Below are 25550 nucleotides of genomic sequence, written 5' to 3' on the forward strand. Positions count from 1 at the left end.
TGACTTACAGCAAGTCATTAATTGTAAATACAGATGGAGCCTTTGGAGCTCTCCAAGTCTGCCGTTTCACATCTGCCCATAGTTTTTGAATGAATATATATTTGGACACAGAAGGTAACAATGCTGTCACTACCATGGTCTTTGTGTCTGAGTAACATGTTCTCTCCAGCAAAAAATAATGGAGCACTTTGAGTTTGTGGGCCTGGTAGAACGTTGGTGCTGCATCGTTACTTTTTTCCTCCACGGATCATAGAATCACAGAATCATTAAGGTTGGAAAAGACCTCCAAGATCCCCAAGCTCAACCTCACCCCACTCCCACCGTGCTGACTGACCATGTCCCCATGTGCCACAACTCCACACTTCTTGAACACGTCCAGGGACAGCGACTATTTTTCTAAAAAGAAATTATTCCTAGTATACAGTGTTCCAGATAAATAATGCCATTTGTGTAACCTCAAAATATAATCCACCTTTACTCCAGATGAAAAAGAGCTGCGCTAATCAGGAAAAACAGAGGTACAAAAGTGGCTTTGGACACTTTGCCTCTTTCTACCCCATGACCGCAGACTTGAGGTACAGTTAGATTTTTGACTAAATTGAAACCAAACCTCTCTGAAAGCAAACTTAGATGACCATATATCTCTGGGTCTGCACAGCTTTTGTTTTCCATGCTGCTGAACACAACTTTGCGCATAGAGAAGGCCCAAGAGAATTCTGGTGGAGCTATTAGGAGGGGAAGTGATTTTTTTGTAGACTGATTAAAATTCGTTGGGCTTTCTGTTTGTTTGTTTTTAAACACCTATTTAGCTTTTAATTAACATTTAAGAGAAAGGAAGCTGGTTAAATATTCAATACCTCCTCCCTTTCAATTAAGGTATAACAGTACACAGCACTTGATGAGGCCTCTGGGAAGTATGGAAAAACAGAAGAGCAGACTCCTGATTATCATTTTGAGGGGGACTGGGAAGGTGAAACTCATCCGATTGTTGTTATTATTGCCATTAACAATAATAATGTCGAGGCCCTTTTATGAACAGCAGAAAGCAGTTTAAGAACAGGTTGATTCTTTAAAATGCAGACGCTGGGATTTGCATTTAAATACCTTCACTTTTCCCACCCTGTTCCTTACTTATTTGGGAGGCAAGAATGGTTGACATTTACAATTTAACGAGTACCCGTCCTAAACTTAAATTCTTTCTTTTTGACTGTGTGTTCTTATTTGTTTTAGACTTATCTAACAAAATACTTATTTTATTAACAATCCTGCTTAAGACAGCACTATGTTAAATTTAAAAAATCATTTTTCATTATGTGAATACTTAAAAGCACTGCTTAAAGAGTGATACGTAGTTTTCTTTTTGTTTATTTTGCGTCTTTTAGTTTGAGAGACCGCTCACCTGCAGAAAATGCATTGTTCGTACCAAATATCATAATGATTTTTTTAATAATTGCATTACATAAACAGATTTAAATGGCACAATTGGCAGCAGGTATCAGTTGTGTAAATGTGTATGCCCAAATGAGTTTATTTTTATTTTAAACATAGAAATAAGAAGAGAGGGTAGATGCTGAAGTGCACGTCGATTGGATATGTTTCATATACTATGACTTCAAGGTTTACTGGATGTAAGAGTGCATTAGTTTTTAAAATCAGAAATAAATTTTTTGCAAAAACATTTCTGATTGCATAGAAAACAAGACTTTCCAATTTAACTTCCCAATTAGCTCGCTGTAGTGACCTGCTATCGATGCTCTGTGACTGTGAGCTTTTGAGTAGCTGCTGTCTTACCTGTTGTGTTCAGTGCTAGAGCTTTTCATTTTCCCCCCGCCCAGGATATTTTCTCCATGACTCTTTCAAATACATAAATAAATGAGCAGATTTACATATGTCTTCCTTGTGGTTATTCATCAGTGGTTAATGATGTGCACTTAGTGGCTGGACAAAAACCAAGAATTAGTCCAATTAGCTCAGTAACTGCCTCCTTACCAAACATTTTCTTAATTATTGGGAGTCCTTTTATACTTCAACTTTAAGTAATAGAAAATCTCCCATTAATTTCAGTGAGAGCGGTATTTTGTCATTTAAAAACCTGTTTCCTAGCCTCTTTCAAAACCTTGTTCATAGAAGCTACAGAAAGAAAATCACATTTTCAGAGGACAATTAAAATAAACCTTTAAACCTTACAAGCCTGTACCAGGAAAAGTATCTTTGGTCTCAGGTAGGGCTTGTTGTGTTTGTAAATGACATCTGGATGTTGGAGAGAAATCTTAATCTTACTTAATCTTTTTTTCTTCTGTAATTTTATTTTATTTTTCTCCACATTCTCTGAAGCAGTTGCACAGTAAAGACAATTCTGATGAGAAGTAATATTGGTAAATCAATAACTTTTTTCCTTTCTTTTTTTAAGGTGAGCACACACAAGAAGCCAATTCACCTCATTCGCTGAAGAAGGATGTAGAAAACATGGGGAAAGGTGAAATAAATCAGAGTCTCTTCCGTTATAAAACTGCTTTTTGTTTTAATAGAATATGAGGATAATAGGGGGCATTTTTGTTCTGCACCATATTTTAAGCTTGTCAAGTAACATATGAATAATATATGGACCTTTGGGTGGATATAATTGAGATTAATGCATATATATCAATCAATACATGACACTGTAATATAATACTTTAAAATAATATATTACATTGATTTATATTCATGGCTTTCTGCACAAAATCTATCGTAGGTCTATGCAACACTTTTTTTTTTTTTTTTTTTTACTGCTAAAATATTTTGTCTTATCGTAATGAATTGCTCAGCGACTGTTCTCTCAAGAATTATTTCCACAGATCAGTAACACCACTTTTCTTTTCTTTTTCTTAGAGGAACTCCAGAAGGTTTTGTTTGAACAAATTGACTTACGGAGGAGGCTGGAGCAGGAGTTCCAGGTGTTGAAAGGAAATGCATCTTTCCCAGTATTCAGTAAGACACGTTTCTGTGGTTTTGCCATTTTTTTTTGAGAGTTGTTGAGTTGTGAATAACAGGAGGAGCATGTTCTCAGTTGTACTGCCAGGATTTTCGGCTGAGATTGGTGGAACTTCCTCTGTGGCTTTTCAGGCTTTTCAGACTACCAACCTCGGTCTTTTGTAGGAAAAAATATAGATGTCCCTTTTGGTGTGCATTCTAAAGTGAAATGGACAATTAGAAGGGTTTTCATTAAATTAACAGGAAGTTGAACTGCAGGCACCAGGAAATAATAAATGACATAAAGATGGGGAAAATATGCATTCATGCAGAAGTTAGCTTATATCTGACCATACCGGCCCAGCCCTCAGGTTGGTTTCCTGGAGCTTCCTGAAGAGTTCAGAAGCTCTCTGTTCTGTTAGAGCTCTGAGTTGCTTCCTAAAAACTCCAGGGACAAAACCCAGCATTGCCAGTACCCCAGTTCAACAAATACCTCTGCTGCAAGCTGAGGAATGTTTGGATTACAAGAAGAGGTGGGAATACAGACTGTGCTTTCTTGTTATTTAAAGAAAATACATTTTTTCCTGCTTTCTGTAGATAAGGTAAATTCAGAGAAGCAAGGAAGTGCAAGGCAGGTCTCTGGAAATGACTCCATCTTTAGCTAAAATCTCAAAAGCTTCATAAATAAAGAAGAGCCTGAAGTGGTATAGATATTAATGAAAGGAGGTAACCTCATCCTTCAGTATAAATTCAGTCATTATGTGGGTTTGAGAGTGAGGTAATTTTCAAATAATTTGTATAGATCAAAATGCTTGATATGTGGTATTGGTAAAATGGCATCTTGGAGTTTTGCCATTCAGGTCACTCATTTATCCTTTTGTTCTTCTACAGTAAAATTAATGCTCTGTCATTGCCATGTAAATAAACACTGCAATTAAACCACATGAAATACAATTCAAATAAAAGAAAAGAACACATACGGCCGACCAAGGAAGTGGCGACTGCGTATGCCGACTTGAAAAATATGTGGTTTCAACATACCACAAAGCAGTGGTCAATTTTCTTCAGGATTAAAATAGAAAACAGATAATGTGCTATAAACAATATATGTAAGTGACCGTAAAACCTATTTACAGATTTAGATTTACCAAAAAAAACCCCCCTCCACATATAATAAAACAAGAAAATGGGTCTTTGTCAAGCAAGTAAATGTAAAATCTGAGATAAGTGCGGTTTGTCCTCTAGAGCAGTGTGTGGTGCTCTGAAAGAGATGGGACTGCTGCTTCAGGTCAGGTGTTAGAAGCTATTTGTCTTGCAGGTTTCCCTAGTAAGGTTTCTAACTGCTTGTGATGGTGCTGGATAGGAAAGATCTAGAGAGAGGAACCATAGAAAACCCAACTAAAGGAGAGAAGTGTCTGAAAACCGACTAAGGAAGGTACGGTTAAAATAGTGCTGGTGGACTTCTCATGGCTTGGAGACACTTGGGGCTGTAGGAGGAAGAGAAGAGCAGGTTTGCATCCCAGTCTGGCTCACGGCAGCAGCTGGGCAGAGCGCTGAGCGGCCATGGGGACGGAGCCTCTGTCCGCCACCAAGGTGCTGAAGGCAGAATCCTGTACCGGTTTTACGTCTGGTGTGGACCGGCTCACGTTTTGTCCGGCAGCATTTAACGATGTGGTAGTAAAACAGTAGAAACGTAGCCTGCATAGTTAAAGTATTTAAGTTTGTGTTAAGAAAACTCTTTAAATATTCATCTCTTTTCTCCTGGGCATTGCTCATGGCTTTGTCTGCAAGCGTTTAGTCTCAGATAAATGCCGCAGGAAGAAAAAAAAAAAGCATTATCCTCACCATTAACCCCATTTGCACAGCGAGTTTGCAGTGCAGGACTGAGCAGGATTTCTGAGCTGTTTGTACCAAGACTGTGGAGAGATGTTCAGGGAGGAGAGGAGATGAGGAGCATTTCTTCGTGTAGCCTGCTCCTATTGAAATGAAACTGGAAGAGGACCTACAGAGTAGCTAGCACAGTGACAAGAGACCATCACCTTTTGTCCCAAAAGGCTATTTTGGTAAGCAAGAGAGGAATTGCAGACTGGCTTGTATTCTTTTTCTTTTCAAGTTGGAGAGGAAAAAACAGGCTGAAAAAAAATGAAATCTGAAGGAATTCCTGAAGATGTCATTGCATTCTTTTCAATGTAGCCGTGCTGGACTCCTGATGGTTTCAGCTAGACAAATTTTCTCTCCATTTGTTTATCTGATATTTTCTCAACATTCCTGCACTGCCTCCATGCCTCTTAAGCAACATCCTTTGCTTTTCATTTAGACAGGACTGAATTATTGTGTGAAGACAACAGAGCTCTGCCTCCTTCTAGTTTCTTCCAGCCCTTCCCCCTGCCCACACCGGATAGGGACACACCTCCTTTCCCCCAAGGCAAGGCAGCTCCTGCTTCTCCACTGTGATGGGCTCTCTGTCTTCTTGCTTCTGCTTTTGGGTTTCAAAATGTAGTGAGCTTGTGGGGCTCTGCAGGGAATGAGCTCGTTCCCAGGCCCACGGCAGAACAAGGAACATTGATAGGAGCCACATTTCTCACCTGGGATCAAATCTTTCCATTGCAATTTTGGTATTTTGTGACTCCCATTACTGCCCTATCAAAGTATCCCACAGTCATTTAATCTATTAATCCTCCCTATGCTCCAGGCAGGTGAAGCAGTGCTATTATTCCTGATTTACTGGTGAAGAAACGAAGCGTGGCGAGATACATGCATAGAGCTTGGAGAGAAGATACCAACCTGGGGCTCCATGACTTCTGGAGCCATGTCCCAACAGCCAACATGACTGTTGAAGACTATTAATTGTAGATAAGCCATTCTGGCTGCTTTGGCCTTGTAGTACTCTTCAGCAAGACCCTACTAGAGCTGAAAGGTTGTGCCATGGGAACGTGCGATCTGTCTCTCAATTACTTCTTCCTATCTGAGTTCCACAACACTCTTTAAGGAATTTGAGCTGCCTTCAAAGTTGTCAGCACAATGTTGTAAACTACAAATCAAATCCTGCAGCCTTGAACGCTTTCTGTTCTCACATCCTGGACGTCCCTATTGACGTCAGCAGATTTATACCAAAGCAAAGCAGCTTTTGCTGTTATCTCCAGTTCTTGTAGGAGTTTGACTGATGACTGCAGAGTCTGGTCCATTGAGAACATCACTGTGGGCATGAAAGTTAGCAACAGAAACATAGGAGCCTACATTTGCAAACTGGGGGAGGACAGAGCTGGATCTGTTTTTTCCAAATCTATTTTCTCATCAGCAGTACCTCCTATCAGATAAGAAGTTTTTGTTAGGTATATCATTCAGAAAAGCTTTGATGTGCTTCAGTTGGGTTTGGTTTTGTTTGATTTATAGGAATTCTGCTCTGGTCTCTATTTCAACTACTGCATCTACTTTTTTCTTTTTTCTCTTACTAGATAATTTTCAAGACCAGATGAAACGAGAGCTGGCATATAGAGAAGAAATGGTGCAGCAGCTACAAATTGTGAGTCTATGTCTTTTACTAAAAATGTTATGAACTATCACTTCGATTTTTTAAGTACACCCTCAAGTTTTTCCTCTGGAAGCCATGTAGATGTAATATTACAGAGCTCACATTCCCTTATGCGCAGGAACACGTTAGCTTGCAGTTCTTAACTGGTTTAGAGCCTAATTACCTGGAGATTTACTTTCATACCATAACCAGATGGGTCTTCATCTTTCAACTCAATGGAATGTGCTGACTGAACACTGAGACTACAGCTTTCCTGAGTCAGGCTTGCCAAAAATCTCCACGTCTGAATCAGCCGTCTGCTTGAGAAGCTCAGTTTTCCTCTTGCTGAAAATGGGAGGGGTCACTGTCTTCTGGTGCTGTCATTTTCTACTTGATGGGTTAGGACATAAAAATAAAGCTGAAGGCCATGATTGTCAAACATGTGTACTGTGCTCCGAGGCATTTAGAGTGGCCTTATTTTTAGAGCTCCGTGCTCCCTGTTCCTGCTGACTTCAGAGATTTCAATGAGAGATGGAGGGTGTTGGAAGGAGGTTGTTTCATGGGAAAAATTGACTCCAGACCATTTTTGAGGGGTTTTTATTCTGCTGGTCTCCACTCTTTCACATGTACAGTTGTTACTGTGTTCCCCTTCATCTCCCAGTACCTGGCAGAGAGTTTCATTGGAATCCCGTCGGCCTTCTTGTCTCATGCCATGGATAAACTAAATCTTTTGGTTCAGGATACCTTAAAAAGCAGGATTTATTTTGATAAATTTTGTCTGTTGTTTTTAACAGGAGTCAGTTATTTAGTTTTATATGTACTGAAACACTGTAGCATTGCTTTCACAAAGTTGCCCATGCACAATTTTCTTGTAATTGCAGTGCAAAGAGAAAAGATGAAATTTTTAATGCATACTCAAATTACAATTTTACTTTCAGCTTCGTATGTATGTAGGATTAAACACAAAAATTACTGGCTTAACTAGCCACAGAATTTGGCTTAGTCATTTTTATTTTTAGGATTATATAAATGAGTTGGGTTTTGGTTGATTTTTTGTGTTTTTTTTTTCTTTTCTCATCGTTGTGTGCATATGCAACTTAACCTAGTTCTTCCTGAGCACTTCAGTATGACCATGAAGGCATCTGTTTGTTTAAAAGCACTTTTGACATTGTGAAACTGCAATGCAGAGTGCGATGATAAATTGCCACCCCAGCAAACACGTGCTGGGAAGTTGAGCTGTTGGATGGGAGGCGATGGCTCAGACTCCAAGTGCCCTCTGCTGTCACTCTGCCGTCACTGCACTCACAGCAACGTGGCACAGGTTTAGCGTTCCTCGTTGAGGGCCTCACTGCTTAATCAATGAGTTGTAATTTTAATGCTTTGTCCACTCCGGACTTTAAAGAATTATTTTATGGCTTCCTGAAAGCCAGGAACAAGGCTCAAGTCTTTGGGAAAGTGTTCTGTTACAACCTCTGAAATGGATATTGACCTCTGTGGACACAACCTGGCTTGGCAGGTGGATGCAGTGTTGGACTCTGTGTGTCCATTGGCAGTTTTTGTTACAAAGGAGTTGGTCCGAGTGCCCAGAGCATCTGCCAGGAAGCACTTCAACCATATGCCAAGCTTTCAGCCAAGTGCCAAGAAACGATCAATAAATCATCATATTTAACAAGAAAATTGATCTTAAATCACCGAGTGTGTTTTTCTCTTCTTCCTGCCGCAAAGCATCATCTACCCAAATGGCTGAGTATGTGGAGGTCCCACTTTGCTTCAGGCATGGGTTGTGATCAACCCCACTACTTTTCCATGGGGATAAAGACAATAGATCTTTGAGACACGTTAGAAATGCGAGTTGTTCTGACAGCCTTTTGTCTTTCCATCTGGTTTAGATGAATTTTATATTCACTCCAGAGTCTTGGCGTCCTCCCCACTGGCCAACTTTGGGGTGATAATAATGGTCAGCCCTCAAAACTGGATCCAGCTAAAATTCCTCTGATGTTTGATGGCCTCTAGCCCTCAGTATTACTTTGAACCAGCTCTGTTCTTTGAAGGCAGACAAGAAAATAAATGAGGAACTATCTGCCTACAAAATTGATTTCTCTTCATCATCTTCTATCCCAATCTTTAAAGGTTTACAAGAAGTCTCTAAAAGAAGGAAAAATCCACCCTGGTGTGGCATTCTCAGGTCTTTGGAGGTATGAGATCATGTTCCTTGGAGTCCTGCTGTAATTAAGAAAAGCTCTAATAGATTCAGTTCCTATTTTATACTGTACATGGAAAGTTGAGGCTTCGTGCAATGAATGTATTCATGATACACACCGGGAATATTCACATTGTATGTAGGTTTGCAGAGATGTTGGTCACTGCGTGCTTGTCGCTCCGTAAGTGAAAAGGGAAATGGGAAATAGTGGCGCTTTAAAATATTGATTTGATTTTGGTAGGATCATCTGTAGTTATATAAGGATGGAAATCAGTTCTGCATGCATAATCCCAGGCAGAGATCAGTTCCCAAAAGCCAAAGGGGATGTGCTCCAGGAATCTTATCAAAACATCTTTGTGCCCTTTTAAGTATCGATCCTATCTTCATCTGAACATTTACTCTGGATGAACAAAAGGCACTGTAGTGTCACAAACAGCCCTAAATATTGTTCTCTTGCAGCACTGGATTCACAAAATGCTCATGCAGCTTGAAAAACAGATGACATTGCACGTGATTTAACTTGTAAAAAACTGTCCCCCCTGAACACCACCCCTTCTACTTTCATTTATTACCGGGAGCATGGACAAACCAACACACATTGAAAAGACACCGATGTGCCAAATATAGCAGAAAAAAACGGATTGAGAACAGTCCCTTTCTGACAGAATGTACCTCGTTGTGTTATCTAGGTCAGCACAGCTTGGGAGATGTCCTATATAACTGACGGCCATGCAGAGTGATGTTGGGAGTGAGCAGGAGGTAGAAACATCACAGTCTCAGCTGAAACGTGCTTATTCAGCCACTTGTTGGTGGCTCCCTTTGCTCCCAGATTTGGACTGATCCTGTTAGCTCAGAACTCATGAAAATGAATTCATGATTTCAACACATCTGACACTGTTTCTGAATGTGCGGCAGAGTTCCTGGCAGCAGAAGCAGGTCACTTCGGTCTGCAGCAGCACAGGGAGTGGAGGTGCATAAATTCTGTGATCCCAATATGATTCTTTCCAAGACAGCTATTCACTACTGAGGAATAGTGAACATGTAGCCACTTGGATTCCCACCTACAGGGAAATCTCAGAGCAATTTAGTTTTGTTGCATTTTAAAGAGCTGTCCCATACTGCATTCCCAGCAGCCTATGAACACATCATCCCACTTTGTTCCTAAATATAACTGTGCTCCCTAATATACCTATGTTCTCTGTTTTGCTTTAATTATTTGTTCCACTTCAGTGGCTTTTCTCGGGTTTGTGCAAGGCAGAGATAGTTATTAAGAACTTCCTAATTATGAGGATATAAATACATACAGACTGATACTCCCAACCTGCTGTATTTTGGCTGTGCAGAGATTCCAGCCTGCATATGTTGTTAGCCAAACCTCAGCTTAAAACAGTGGCTTTGTTTCTGTGTCGTTGCAGATTCCCTATGCAGCAAGCTTGATCAGGAAAGAAAAGCTGGGTGCACACCTCAGCAAAAGCTAAAGGTAAGCTTGTGAAAGAAGGGGTGGGGTGGTATTCTGTCCGGCCTGGCCATCGGGTTTTTCTCTGCAGCCATTGCAAGAACTGAGAGAATCGTTCTGCTGTGTGATATTGATCCATTCCCACCATGCCCACTGACCATGTGCCCAGCTGCCACATCTCCACAGTTCTTGAACACTTAGAGAGACAGGGACTCCACCATCATCCTGGGCAGACTGTGCCAGGGCCTGACCACTCTTTGGAGAAGAAATTGTTCCTAATATCCAACCTGGACCTCGCCTGGTGCAACTTGAGGTCATTACCTCTTGTCCTAAATCACCACCCAAATTGTGAGGTTTCAGTGGGGTGGGACATAGTGATGAGTATTGATCACTGGTTGAAGCCAGCCTAATGGCTTGAACAAGAGCTTCTGCTCTCTGACACTGGAAAGTGTCTTCAAGGAAATGTACCTTCAGCAGAAAGTAGGAAACTGCCTTGACATTCAGTTCCAGGTGTTAAACATAGACTTAATGTTTAAATTAACATTTACTCAGAGAGCAATGAGGCCCTGGCACTGCTGCCTGGAGAAACACGGGTGCTTCACCATGGGAAGAACCCAGTGCTGGGTTGGATAAGGCACTGAGCAGCCTGAGCTGAGAAGAGCAGCATCGGCTGAACAGCACCATTTGTTCTCACCATTGCATTTCCAACAGCTAGTAATCCCTATAGAAAGGTCCCAGCATCACAGCTCTGAGAATTTCCTGTTTGTTTGTTGGGAGTGAAGGATGGATGCATTTCTTGTGCTGGTTCTGTTGCCAGTGATGCACCATCCCTGCAGACAACAGGGATTTCTCTGAGTAGGCCCTGGTGCTTTTGGAAGATTAGTTGTTACTTAACTTCTAAGCTAAACCAGTAAAGCAGAGAATCATAACTCTACTGCTCAGAAGCAACTTCAGATTCTCAATGTGCCGAGCAGGAAAGAGTTGTATCAGTAAGAAATGTGCATGCACATCCATACCCATGCAATGCACCAAGGGAGTGAAGACTCTGTGCACTGCAGAGCAACTGCTCAGTTAATGCCCTGTGTTTTCCAGAAATCCTGTACTATTTTTGTTGGACCTGCTGTGCCAAATCAGGTCTTGTTGCATTTAGTCATATTGCAGTCAGTTACTCTTTGCACTTCATCTTTAATGGAGTATTTCCATGGTACTCTACGAATATTAACTAGCAAGTCTCAGAGGATGCTTATCATAGAATCATAGAATCATGAAGGTTGGAAAAGACCTCCAAGATCCCCAAGTCCAACTGTCAACCCACACCCACCATTCTCACATGTCCCCAAGTGCCACACCCCCAAGGTTCCTGAACACCTCCAGAGAAGGGGACTCCATCACCTCCCTGGGCAGCCTGTGCCACTGCATGACCACTCTTTTGGAGAAGAAATTCTTCCTAATATCCAGCCTGAGAGGTGACTTTGGTGTATCCGCTTTGTTGGGACTGTGAGTAAATGTTGTATTTCTGTGAGTAAAGAAATATCAGCTTTGGGCTTAGAGATGGTAACATTTTCTCTTTGTTTTGTTTTGTGGGTTGTTTTTTGTTTTTGTTTTATTCCTAGAAGCGCAGGACCTTTTGCAGCTGTTCCCTTGTAAATAATAACCCACCGTTCTGAAATCTAACTTGTATAAAGACTGATAAAATGGAAGTGCTTGGGGATATAAAGAACAAGTAAAACAAATCAGGTTCCTCCGAACTCAAGGACAAGTGACCTCAAAACATCATGGACAACCATGTAAAATAGAACGTAGCAGCCATTTATTAGTAAAAACAGAACAAACAAACAAAAAAAAAATCAAAAAATGCCTGTCCTGGATCTTTTTTGGTGGTACCAAAGTTTAAGTCTTTGTGTTTTTAGAAGGACTACTAAACCTAATAGAGGAAACGCTTTTGACGAATCACATACATAAGCAGTGAAGAGAACTGATGATCCTTCCAACGCTACAAACACCGACACCACCCGCCAGATCATCTTTTGCTTCTTCATAGTGATTGTTTTATGGAAAGAAAAACGTGGCTTTGAGATGGAGCCACATTGGGATGGAAGGATAAAAAAGCGTGAGCCATACACAGTGCTTTTTAAAAGCAGACTGGAAACTCTCATACCCCTCTCCTTGGTCCCTTTCTCCTCTGGTATTTTGCCTGCTGTATGAATTAAGATTGTACTCTTCTGGAAATATTTTACAATTTAATATTGAGTGTAATTAAGAATATAATCACTGTTATCAAAAAAGGTATTTAACTCTGTTGTAGTTTCTTTATCATTCATGTGGATAAAAAGTCTATAATAAAACAAAGAAAACTATGAGATAATAGTTGAGCTTCTCTGTAATTCAGTGCTGTGCTTATTCCACTGGGGAAAAAAAGAAAAAAAAAGAATGGGGAAATTTATCCTCAAGAATAGCTGCTTAGAAGCACTTCAGTTCACAGGGCTGACAATGTGTTAACCAGCTGCCAGCTGAGCCCACTTCTCTATGCCAAAATGGTTTCATAGGCAGCCGCTGAGCCTCCTTGGTTGTCTTTCTTCCAACAAGTTGTTGTTGCTCCTCCAACAGAAGCAATCCCACAGCTTTCCTCTGCCTTTTTCTGATCAGCTGTACCCTTTGTGAGACGGGGAAATATCTGCATAGCACTCAGGACACAGGATATCATATAGATCGCAGTGTAGAGTGACACAGTGATGTTTTCCAATCCTTTCTGTGAAGAATGAACTCTTCTGCAGTGTCGTGGTAAAACGTCTTACCGCTGCAGATCAAAACTTTTGCCCAGACATAAAGCAATCCCATTGCTCAATAAGAAATTACTGCCTTAATGGCTTCAGAGTGCCAGAGCTCCTGGATGTGGTCAGGTGAGCGGAGCAGCCTCTTGTCTCCCACCATGTGTTCAACCCCAGGAGCAGACACAAAGGATTTGCAGCAGATTTATTACTTCTCTCTGTTCTGTTCTGTTCAGCAGAGCTCAGACCATCATGTTTCCCACTGCAAGTTGTGCTTCCACGTGTTGGTTTTGCAAAAGTAACCAGCTGTGCGCTAATTGCACAGCTCGCAGAAATGAAGGATATTTAACTAATACAATTCTAACTCAGTGTTCAGACTTCAACTTTGCACTCTTACTTTGTTACTTACGCTAAGCTCACAGATAGAAAACAGGAGCACCACTTGTCTTGTTGGTAAATTACCTGCAGATCTCCACTGCACACGTGAAGGTGGAACACTGGTGAAACGTGAACAAAATCTCTTGAATTAAAAACTCATCCCTCACACCGATAAAGCTCAAGAACAAACACAGAACAGCCACCGCCTAAGCAGCTCTCCTTCAGCAAACATCCCACGAAGCTTCTTATCACCCCTTGGCTCTTGTTTGCTTTCCTCCTGCAACAAAATGGTACATGTTAGAGTGATGAAGTTCCCAATGTAGCAGTAAGCTGCTGTGCCCTACAGACTCAACCCTCAATGTGATTTTTTTTTTCACCAGCTGGTGTCATAAAGAAAAGAAAAAGGATGACCTACGTAGCTGATACGTTGTGTGTGCCCATCCTAATGCTGCCTTGTATTGAACTCAACTCTGTAGACAGGTACAGAATCATAGAATCAATATCTCGAGTTGGAGGGGACCCCTAAGGATGACTGAACCCAACTCCTGGCTTCACACTGCACAGCTAAAAATCAGACCATATATTGTGATGGTGGCCCCGATGGGGCTACGGGTAAGCTGCAGACATCCTGGGGAACAGCGCCTGAAACGGAGAGTCAGCCCACATCCACAGCCTTCCCCACAGGAGGTGGCCATGCAGACATGAAAGGTGAGAGCTTGCTGGTGTGCTATTTTTATGGGTGTTTGGTAGCTTTAATAGAGTAGCACATCCATACCCATTCAGCTTTTGCTACATGCAGCCTGTCAGTACCTCTAAGAAATCCACAGTTAACCAAATGTCAACTTCTCCAGGTACTAACACAAGAGGTGGGAGGGACAGCTGTACTACAGATCTTGGTTTTAGCCTTTCTTTTGTCCAGTCCCCATTCAGGGGAATGCAAATTAAACACAACACAGACTGCATATTGAGCTGTGATTTGAATTTTTGGAGTCTTTGGATGAATAAAAAATACATGCAGAATGCTCATTAGTGACTTAACTATCCCTTTTTCTCACACAGAGCTGGTCTTCCCCCTACCACACACACCTCCAAACCATTTCGAGCTCTGCCCTTCAGACGTGCTGCTGCTTCTCAACTCAACTCCCAGACTGTTTGCATCTGTGATACTTCAGCACTAAGCAAAAGCATGGAGGTACGTGCTTTCCCTTGCTCAAAACACAGGAACAAATTTCTCCCACCCAGAACACTAAGCTTAGGTGCCTTCAAAGCATCCCCCTCTACGACCATAGATTTCCTCCAAATGTTTTCTTCCCATAATTTTTATGTATGCAGGACTGAGCTCTGCTGCATATCTTTACATTCGATGGTTTCTCACATGTAAAGAAAAACACACAGCCTCCGTCATTATCTAAAAGTGCTTGTTGTGTTGGAACGTGGAGATCTGAAACACTGCCAACCAGTCCAAAGGGCTGCGAAGAGCTGCTTTAGTGCTGTTGATACTTGCAGGAGGAGCTGTAACTGTTTTGTGGCTGATTACCTGCACGCAGCAAAAAAAAAAAGAAAACCAACAACAAGAGTCAGTCTCCATTGTTTTGAAATCCCTGCTTACCTTCCAACCCAAAACACCAACGTGTACAGATGGAAAAAAGGAGTCTCCACCCTACAGCACCCCACCCTCTCTCCTCACAAAGCACAAATGCTTTGAGCAGTGATGAAGGGTTTTTTTTTTTTTTTGCAAGAAAAACTCAGTGTAGTTTCCAGCTCAGCTCCAGCAGCAAAGAGTGGGATTTTGTGCAGAGAAAAAGGTCCTGATCTGCAGTGATGCCACTTCCCTGGAGGAGGTGTGAGAAGAGGCGAGTGCTGCAGGGTGAGATTCACGACACCCTGCTCATGGTACAATGAAGAATATGCTAAGCTAAGAATAAGCCAACACGAAAATAAAACACAGCCCCTTCTTCGGCAGCCTGGAACTTGGCCATAGTGGAGGAGCAGCTTGACAGCTGCTCAATGAGGGACATGGTTAGTGGGCATGGATGGGCTGGGGTCGGACTTGGTGACCTTTGAGATCTTTTCCAGCCTTAATGATTCTAGAAGTCTATGATTCTACCACTGTTCCTTTCAGTGTGAAAGCCAAGCTGGTCTGTGTAGCACCAAAAAACCAAAGTCTGAGCTCAGACTTCTGTGTTCCTGTAGCTGACCCTTGGCCAGGAGCCTTCTTAGCTGATGGGGTTTCATACCAGGAGGGGACCTCCACCAGTCCTGCTGGAATGACCCAAAGGTCCTGGATGTGGCACATTTCTGCAGAGACTTCTGGATGCAAACAACAGAGGCAGCTTTGTTGCAGGAGAGGGTGCATGTGTGGCTGCTGGAAGGAGCCCAGTGCTCGGAGAAAGCTCTGGAGGCCTGTAGGTGGAGTCCAGCTGCGTCAACCACTCTGCGGGCAAGGAATTGCTTCACAAGAGGACAATGAGTAAAGCCTCTCTTTGATCCACCTCCACACCTTATTAACTGCCTGTGAAAGGAGGAGATTATTCTGCCTTAGAAAGAAAGAGAGAAAGAAAGAAAGAGAGAAAGAAAGGAAGAGAGAGAGAAAGAGAGAGAGAAAGAGAGAAAGGAAGAGAGAAAGGAAGAGAGAAAGAGAGAAAGAGAGAAAGAAAGAGAGAAAGAGAGAAAGAGAGAAAGAGAGAGAGAAAGAGAGAAAGAGAGAAAGAGAGAAAGAGAGAGAGAGAGAGAGAGAGAGAGAGAGAGAAAGAAAGAAAGAAAGAAAGAAAGAAAGAAAGAAAGAAAGAAAGAAAGAAAGAAAGAAAGAAAGAAAAACATAGAGGGAATAAAACAATCAGCAGAGGCAAATGAGGTGAGCAGTTAGTCTGGAACCCTTCAGACCAGCTTGACTTTCACTTCTGGTCATACCAGCCTGATGTCGATGCAAGGATCTCCAGCACCCACAAGGTAACCCAGAAATTTGTTATTTTCCTTCTCAGTGTGCTCTAGATTTAAATGGCCATGGCTTATTTTGTAACATTTTCAAGGCGAAGGGTGGGATGGAGGTGCTCCTTAGGACATCTTTCAATGTGAGTCAGATTGTATCATGGGAATCTGGAGGACTCCCCATCAGGAGTTGTTGCAGACAACTCTGATGCATGTGACACATGAGATTTCATTCTGAGCATCATTTCAGAGCTGGTACCATTCCTCATATAAAAGTGAGTGTGACTTCGGTTTATACGTTTTTTGTTTGTTTGTTTGTTTTTTCCTATAGGGTAGTATTTTCTTCAGGTACCTGGATTTCCTTATGCAACTTGTGACTACACAGATTTTTCACAATAATTCCACTTCAGCTTAAAGCTTTTTGGTGCAAAGAGAGTAGAGTTGAAAGTGTAGTGTATAAGTCACTATAAACAAGCTGTTCTGATACCCAAGAGCACACTGGTGGACAATTTATTAATGTATTAATAACATGAATGTCATAGAGTACAGCCCGTGATTGCACGTTTTGTTCCTATCCTGAAAAAGGAACTAGAAGGGAGTAGAGGAGTGAATGGAACCCTGAGCATCACACATGCAGGCTGGAAGTACTGTGTGCCCATACTGCTTATTTCTCATATTGCCTTAAAAGAAACATTCTGGTTTTCCGTGTCAGATTAAATCCTGCTTGTATGATTTGTCCCTCAGCCCCTCTATGCTTTAATCCCTGTCTGTGAAAGCGTGGTATTGTAATGCTCCTATCTCACAAGGAAGTTGTAAAGATAATTCACATTAGAGATGGTGAAATATCCTGAGGTCATACAGGGATCTAGAACAGATACACTGATTTTGAACATTAAAATGTGACCTGAGTGTTGGCTTGCCTTTTCAGGATGCTCCAGGATGCTGAAGAAGGTTTTCGCACCACCTCCCTGTCCAAGGAAGAAGGTGCTTTATTTTCCTGTTTGTTTCCATTGGCGTTTAAAATCACTTTTGCTGTGTTTGTTGGTGTGGTAACAGCTCTGAGAGGCCCCAGGTAATAGCAGTGCTGTCAAACACTGAGGATTTATCAGATACAAAACGGTGAGTGGGCTCAAAAGGAACAAATGAATGAGCCAAATTCAATCTATTTCTGTTGGAGTTTTAGAGAGGGAAGGACAGTGGAAATAAAAAGAGCTGTCACAGCAGAAGAGAAGAGTGGAAAGCTTGGAGGTGGGTGCACATGGGGAATCCAAGCCTCCATGCCCACTGACCACGTCCCCAGTTGCCACATCTCCACAGTTCTTGAACACCTCCAGGGATGGTGGCTCCAACACTCCTTGGCAGCCTATGCCAGTGTATTTTCACTCTTTCTGAAAGGAAATTGTTGCTAATTCCAAACCTGAACCTCTCCAGTGCAGCCTCAGGCCATTTCCCCCTCCACCTACAATTTGCAGCAGAAGAACCTGCTTGCAACCTGTGACAATTTTCCCAAAAGGCTGCATTTCCTAAAGCTGTTCATTGACAAAACTCACCCGTGGTCTCCATCTGCTCTTCAAGGTTCGTCATCCATTATTTATGAAATCATCATGTTGTCTCTCGGCGGAGGTCTGCTGCTGCTCTTTGTCATCAGTGTCACAGTGAGAATTCTCCAGAGGTGAGTGCTGTGGCAGAGGAGAGGACCTGGGCTCACCAAAGAAACATGGGCAGTGGTCATAGAATCATTTAGGTTGGAAAAGACCTCTAAGATCACCAACTCCAACCTTAATCCATTGTCATCATGCCCACCAACTATGTCTCCAAGTGCCAGCACTCCACATTTGAGTTGGAAGGTTGAGTTGAGTTGAAGTTACACTCACTACCAATAGAAGCTGGGAAAGGATTGAGTGCAGCCCTGCTAAAAAAGACCTGGGGGTACTGGTGGATGGGAAGATGGACATGACCCAGCAACGTGCCCTTGCAGCCCAGAAAGCCAACTGTATCCTGAGCTGCATCCAAAGCAGTGTGGCCAGCAGGGTGGGGGGAGGATCTGCTCCTCTGCCCTGTGCTGTGAGACCTCACCTGGAGCACCGAGTCCAGATGGGGAGTGCTCAGTGCAGAAGAGATGTGGACCTGACAGAGCACATCCAGAGGAGGGCCACAACCATGATCCCAGAGATGGAACACCTCTCCTATGAGGACACGCTGAGAGCTGGGGCTGTGCAGCATGGAGAAGAGAAAGTCTTGGGGAAAGCTGGGAGAGGCCTCTCAGTATCTAAAGGGGAGCTGCAGGAAAGAAGGGGACAGACTATTTAGCAGGGTCTGTGGCAATAGAACAAGGGCTTCAGGATTAAAGAGGGTAAGGAAAAAGTCTTCTACAGTGAGGATGGTGAGGCACTGGCACAGGTTGCCTAGAGATGTGGTTGATGCTCCATCCCTGGAGACTTTGGAAGCTAGGCTGGATCAGGCCCTGGGCAACCTGATGGAGCTGTGGTGTCCCTGTGCACTGCAGGGGAGTTGGACTAGATGGCCCTCAGAGGTCCCTTCCAACTCTAAGGATTCCACGATTCTATGCTATGATTCTAAAGAGGCCCTGTAAACTCTTTAGATTCAATTTAAATTGAGATTAATATTCCCGATCTGACAAATACAAAAAAATCCCAAAGCTGTTATCCACATATAACCAGAGGTTAAATGAGTATACATGAACTATTCTATGGTTCTAAGCTCTTCGACTGCTGCCCAGGCTTTATGTATGTAGATGTATACTGACATTTTATCGAGGAAAATGAAGAGACCCCTAATTTCTCACTACTGACAACGCTGTCATTTTGTCCAAAAGACACGAGATGAGGAACATCCCTTGAGAGGCTTATTTCCATAAGGAAAACAATAGAAAATGTGTTTTGAGGAGTCTCTCCACACAAAAATTTTGTTTTGTTGAGCTTCAGTTTGAATGCAGCTATGGCCAAATGGAGGAGGGAGATGGGGTAGAAAACGTGTTTTGTGTTAAAAAGACAAAAAGATAAGAGGGGAAGGGAGAAGGACACCTCCATGATTAATCTAATCACCAGCACCACACCGCTCTTAGTTATATCCTCTTATAAACTGGGCTGGGATCAAACTACAAATGGCTCCCCATGATGATGTGATACTCAATGATCAGCTTTGTTCCATTTCTGTCTCACAGCCGCTGCACTCCACGTTACTCTTCCAAAGACCTCAGTGCACCCACAGTGGTCCTGGAGAACACTGCAGTGACCAACAACTGCTCTGATAAGATTTCAACGGTGAATTTGACTGGCCCGGTGTGTCTGAGTTACGTTTCCAGCAGGCCCACTGGAGGTACAGAAGAGACAGTTTCCATTTCTGAGCTCCCATTCTTCTCTGCTGTCTCGATCACACCCCCAAATTCACCACTGGAGCAGTGATGGCTCCCCTTGTCAGCTGCTTTCTTCTGGAGACAAACGTGCACAACAGGCTCTGGGGTGCACGTTGGCAAAGCAGTGGGCTGGTGTGTCCTATATTTCTTCCACCATGACTTCAGGTTGCCAACCTGTATTACACCAGTATTAGAAAAAAGAGGAAACTGGGGATTTATTTTATTTTATTTTTTATTTTTGTGTGTAAGTGGAGAAAAAGTGTAGATTCACTCGCCTAATCTTTGCGGGTTGATGTATTAAAAATGTACTACAGATTTACTTTTCTCCATATTCTCTCTTTCTGTTGTATGAGTCATGAGCAAAAAAACATGGGGGAATTTCAGGTGATTTTTATTCGGGTAATTAGGGTGATTCCCAAATCCCTCTGATTCACGCACAAATTGCACTCATTACAGCTTTCTATCCATGGTTTCCAACAAGCTATATGACTGTGTCTGTGCTAATACTACTGGACACACTGCAGTCTGCAAGTCACCACGTCTGTGACGTGTTTTTTAATCTGCCCACCTTTACAGTCTGAAGGAAGATACTATCTATTAATCTTTAAGCTAAGAGCTGCAGCACTGCTGACCTCTGCCTCTGGGGTGACATCAGCTTGCTGAGGAATGAGCTTGTTCTCCCCGATCAGGTGCAAGGGACAGACCAGCCTGAGATCTGGCATGGAGAGGAGGTTGATCAATTCACTGGCTCCTGCCGGCAGGGTATATAATTTTCCATTTATCTTATCAACTTTTTTTGGCCTACCTCCAGCATTGTTTTCCAGAGGAAGCAGGAGGAAAGTCCTCTGACCAATGAGTGCTCCTCCAAAAGGGATTTGGCATCATTTGTTCCTTCTTCAATCATCAAAGTGACAATTTGAGCAACTTTTAACTGAGGTGGAAACCAAACCTGGTTCAGAGAATCATGAAATCACAGAAGCATGAAAGTTGGAAGACCTCCAAGATCCCCAAGCCCAACCCCACCCCATCCCACCACATCCCCAAGTGCCACATCTCCATGGTTCTTGAACACCTCCAGGGATGGGGACTGCACCACCTCCCTGGGCTGCCTGTGCCACTGCATCACTGCTCTTTCAGAGAATAAATTTTTATATCTCTTAGGGTTATGGCAAAATTCCCTTTCTTACCTCCAATGTGGAATTCCAGCACATGGGTACCAGGATTGTGATGCTGGTGAGAACAATACAGGATAATGTGTATGTATGTATGCACCAGACAACAAGTAGGAATTAGAGATTGTTATGTTTAGGGAGCCAAGCACAATAAACTTAGGAAATAGCAGCAATAAATGGATGTGTGGGTTCTGAATTTTGTATTTGTTTTACTTTTGTTCTTTGCTCACCAGGAATAAAGCAACATAATCCTGACAGCATGCATGCTATAAGCTCTGGTCTCAGTGGAGGAGATGAGGATGGTTTAGCCCCAGGAAATGTGCTCTGTTTGATGATATTGAACAATAAACCAATGCAAAATGTAAAAGAATGAAAAATAGCAAGGTCTTCTCAGTACTTCCCCAGCCTCAGCTGTAATCCTTTGGCACCTGTAGGGTGGTTTTGAACTCTTCTTTATGGTGATGGACTGCACTCTGCAGATGACATCGGAGGAATTTACTGCAATGAAACATAACACCTTAATGAGGAAAAGAACCGCTTTCCTCCTAATGCAGCAGCTTTGTCTGGTTTTTCCCTCCACCACGCAGTGTGATGGTTCAGATCTAAGACTCGTGTGGTTGTTGAATTGCCATGATGGATTTTAGAAAGGGGAAAATCATGTCAAGTTTATGTAAGCAGCTGCTCTTTGGAAATACATCTTAATTACGGGTAAAAATACTAAGCCATAACTTATATACTTCTTTTAAAGAACACTTTTTTGTTTTGTTTTGTTTTTCCAGTACTGTAATTCTAAGCATTAGTTCTTTACTGAGGTCAGCAGCTTGAGGTAGACTGGATGCTGTAAGGAGGTAGTCCAGGAAATGCCACTTGATGCTGGTGGCTACCAGACATGCCTGTTAGTGACCTCCTGTATCTGTCACTGTATGTTGGAAGGGCCCCCACAGAGCCCCTGCCATGGGCTGGCTGCCCTCCCCAGCTCAGGCTGCACAGAGCCCTGGGAACCTCCAGGGATAGGGCACCACAGCTCTGGGCAGCAGTGCCAGGGCCTCACCATGCTCTGGGTAAAGAATTTCCCCCTCACATCTGACCTAAATCTGCTCTCTCTTAGTTTAAAGCTTGTCTCATCAGTATCTGCTCATGTACAGACAGCCTCCCTCCTGTCTGTTAAGCTCCCTTTAAGTACTGATGGCTGCAGTGAGGTCTTCCTGGAGCCTTCTCTGGGCTGAGCAAGCCCAACTCCCTCAGCCTTCCTTAACAGCAGAGGTGTTCCAGCCCTCTGAGGACATCCATGGACCCTCTGGACCCACTCCAACAGCTCTGCATTTTTGCACTGGGCCCCCCCCCCCCAGGCCTGGATGCAGTACTAATACATTAGTAATGATTATTTAGGTGCATAAAAGTATATCACAGAATCACAAAATCATACAATCAAATTGGAAGGGGCTGGCAGGGATCACTGAGTCCATCCCTAGACCTCAAACAGCACTGCTCAAATCCAAACCCCATTGCTGAGAGCAGTCCTAACTGTGAGTCTCGTGACCTCAGATCACAGTGACGATGCCAATTGCTGTGCCCTAAACAAGTCACACCTCTATTGCTGCCCAGGGAAGGGGCTCATGGTACGTTTGATTGCTAAGAGATACAACTGGAGTCACGCAATGCCCCATCAGCTGGTCTGAGAGATGTGAGTGATGAAAGTAAGTGTTTACGCATAGAGAGCAGCACATTACACGGAATTTAAAACAACAAAAAAGTCACTTTCCCCCATTTCCTCCCTCCACTCAGGTCCCGCCCCTCCACACTCCCCCCACCCCACCCCCTGACTCCGCCCACTCCCTAAAGACCCCGCCCATTCTGCCCCGAAACACCACACATGCCCCCAGGCCCCGCCCACTCATCACAGACCCCGCCCATTCTGCCACGAAGCCCCGCCCACTCAACCAGCCCCCGCCCACTCACTGTATGCCCCGCCCTCCCCTCAAGCCCCGCCCCCCGCCCTCTGGCCCCGCCCGCCCCGCCACGTCCGTGCCCCGCCCCGCCATGGCGTTCACGCTGTACGCGCTGCTGCAGGCCGGGCTGCTGGTGGTCAATGCCATCGCCGTGCTGCACGAGGAGCGCTTCCTTCGCCACGGTGAGAGCCCCCGGCCCCAAAACCTCCCGCCCCCCCGGCAATGCCTGGAGGTGGCTGCCGGGCCCCGGGCCCTCCTTCTCGCGTCCCGCATAGAAAGGGGGGGGGGGGGGGCGGAAACGCGATGCTTTGGGGTTTGCGGTCTCCCTGCAGTTGGATTTTGTGCTCAGCATCCCTCCTGCCGGCTCTGTGCCTGCCCTTTCCCGCTCTGTTTATGCCTTTTCCTATTTACTCCCACCGTGCCGTCTCTGTGTCGGGATGCTCTCGTGGGGGGTGAATACTGTTTTCCTCCTTAACAAAAGAAACCCAGAGCGCAGAGCAGGGAGACGCCACAGAGCAGGGAGAAGCCACAGAGCAGAAGTGCAGACTGCCACCATTCCTTTCAGCAGGGCTCCCTGTTTCCTGCTTTTGCCCTCGTTTCTCCAAACCAGGCCAGAGCGGGACGAGCAAATCCCCAGCGCTGCCTCCAGCACTTCTGGTCCTTCCATCTGGAGTGTCCTGCCGTGCATGCCGCGGCTTTGTTTGCCTTCAGATTGCATCGCGGCCTGCAGCCCCTTCCTGGCATGGGGCTCTGCGGGGAGGGCCGGTTGGGTGTTTGGGAAAGGTCCTTCCCCAGAGCTGCCGGAGCTCAGGGAGTGCCGAGCACCGCTGTCAGATGCAGAGCTTGCTTTGCTTTGGGGTGGTGCTGTGTTGGGCTCCGCGATCCGTGTGGGTCCTTCCAGCTCAGGGTGCTGATATACAGCATCCGTGGGACGGTTCTGCGGTGGTGGTCTTTGCCTTTTAACGTGGCTGCTCTTACGGTGTGCAGTTGGCTGGGGAAGCGATCAAGGGATCGGAGGATTCGGAGAGGAACCGGGAATCAAAGCACAGCTGACGAACCTCATTCGATCCATACGGACCGTGATGAGAGGTGAGGTGACAACAGTCATGTGTATGAACAGCCGCTGCCTGTGAGGTTCTGTTGCTGTGCTTGAGGGAAATAATGGCAGCCTTTGCCTCTTTCTTTCACCAAACAGCTGCTGTTTCTGTTTGTCATCCTGTAGCAAATATTACCTTGCTCACCACAAAGTATGTTTCTTCTAAGCCATGCTAAGGCCAGGCACAGAAGGCGAAGCGTTTTGGTTTCATTTAGTTTCACTCCAGGCCACGATCCTGGCTCCTTCCGCTAATCCCGACTGCATAGGGAAATGTTTTCAGCAGCCATTGACGTTGCTCCTTGAAGGGTGATACTGTAAAGTTGCGTCAGGCTGTGATGTGCAGAAGGAAGCAGGTTCAAACTCACTCTTGTTTTCCCTGCAGTGCCACTGATAGCCGTGAACTCCGTGACAATTGTGCTCCTCCTGTTGTTCGGTTGAAGATTCCTGCTGCAAAATCTTTTGGACATCCAAAGAAGCGAGTTGCTAGCCTCATTGCTCTGAGTTTTCCGGGGATACAGCACGGTTTAACTGTCAGTTTGCCGTTCAACTTAAAATAATAAAAGACACTGTTTGTATTTATCCTATTTCCTAATGTTCACTTTTCAGTTTCATTAAACAAGATAATGGGACCCACGCAACAACGCTGCCAATCTGTTGGGTTGTGACCAGGTCTGTTGGTGTGCGTAGCGTATCGTGATGGCCGTCGGTAGGAGGCAGGTTGGAAATGTCTTGTTACTTGTTACTCAGGGATGATCTTCCTTCGGTTAGCATTGAGAATTTAGAAACAAATTGCTTCCCAGTTTGTTTCCCAATTAAAAAAATAAATTACAGTGGTTTTAATTTCAGTTATTGCCACAGTTCTGTTTTAAGGGAATAGGAGTTTAGGCTTGAATATGTTATAAGTTATTGAAGTACCGTAGGAGGTGAAACGAAGATGGGCACATTTGTGATTTAGCACAGATTAGTAACAAGTTTTTTCCTGGTCTGACAAAAACTAGGATTTTTCTCTTCAAGTCAATGATGTACCTTGTGAAATAGGTTGAAAATAGGAACAATTGCTATGCAAAATCTACAAAAGCTGTACGTAAACTAAGGCAACTCTTGTTTGTTTAGCGGATAGTGTTCACGTTTAGCATTTGTTACTGCTCTGTCAAACACTGTTATTTTTGCTATGTGTTAAACCTTTGGGCTGAGCAGTGTGTTGGGAATGGGGAGCTGCTCTGCCTGGAGGTTCTCGGGTAATGTGGGAGGAATACTGTTCTCTTTTCCAATTTGCAGGCTGCTGCTTCTGTCTTCCTTTGCTCACACGACTGCTTACGGAAAGTGAGAATCCTGTAGTTCTTTCGCAGATAAATTAGTTATGACCACAGTAAGGACACGGCCTCAGTTGACGCTGCTGTGTTGGGCCTGGTGTTGGGCAGCAGTGCTGAATTTATCATGACCAATACTCAAACACCTTTTTAGAAAAGCTACACTTGGTGTCCTTCCATCTTTGATAAAGTCTCTTAAGTTGATTTAGTTTATTATTAAAGCAGGGAAGGTGAAAGGGAACCTGGCAGGTTCATTGTTTTAAAGCAGCTGAGCTTGTCATTTCTTCTTCTGGCATCTTGGCAACCATAGCATACACTGTTGTTGTACACAAGGATAATCTGTGCAATGTGTAATTGAATTTAATGATCTCCAATTGCAGTGTTTTGCAGAGTGGAGCAGATCCAGGAGGAGAGCCTGCGTTGTTTCACCCCTCCTCCCCCCTTTTTTTTAAGC

The 25550-nt window shown here is 43.8% G+C and overlaps 2 protein-coding genes across 2 annotated transcripts in view; both read left to right on the forward strand.

Annotated features, from left to right (window-relative positions):
- SKOR2 (SKI family transcriptional corepressor 2) overlaps positions 1-12476 on the forward strand; it is a 22013-nt gene extending 9537 nt beyond the window's left edge. Inside the window, 5 exon segments of the mRNA XM_046905535.1 lie at positions 2411-2476; positions 2872-2970; positions 6408-6475; positions 10079-10143; positions 11733-12476. Of these exon segments, the coding sequence (XP_046761491.1) occupies positions 2411-2476; positions 2872-2970; positions 6408-6475; positions 10079-10141 (296 nt within the window). The 3' untranslated portion in view covers positions 10142-10143; positions 11733-12476.
- A 10297-nt stretch (positions 12477-22773) lies between these two features.
- Positions 22774-24628, forward strand: IER3IP1 (immediate early response 3 interacting protein 1). The gene is given in 3 exon segments (NM_001302166.1): positions 22774-22872; positions 23678-23779; positions 24169-24628. Coding segments are annotated over 3 exon segments (249 nt in total). The 5' UTR covers positions 22774-22781; the 3' UTR covers positions 24225-24628.
- Positions 24629-25550: the final 922 nt, after the last annotated feature.

Source organism: Gallus gallus, chromosome Z (genome assembly GCF_016699485.2).
Source record: "Gallus gallus isolate bGalGal1 chromosome Z, bGalGal1.mat.broiler.GRCg7b, whole genome shotgun sequence".
Lineage (NCBI taxonomy): Eukaryota > Metazoa > Chordata > Aves > Galliformes > Phasianidae > Gallus > Gallus gallus.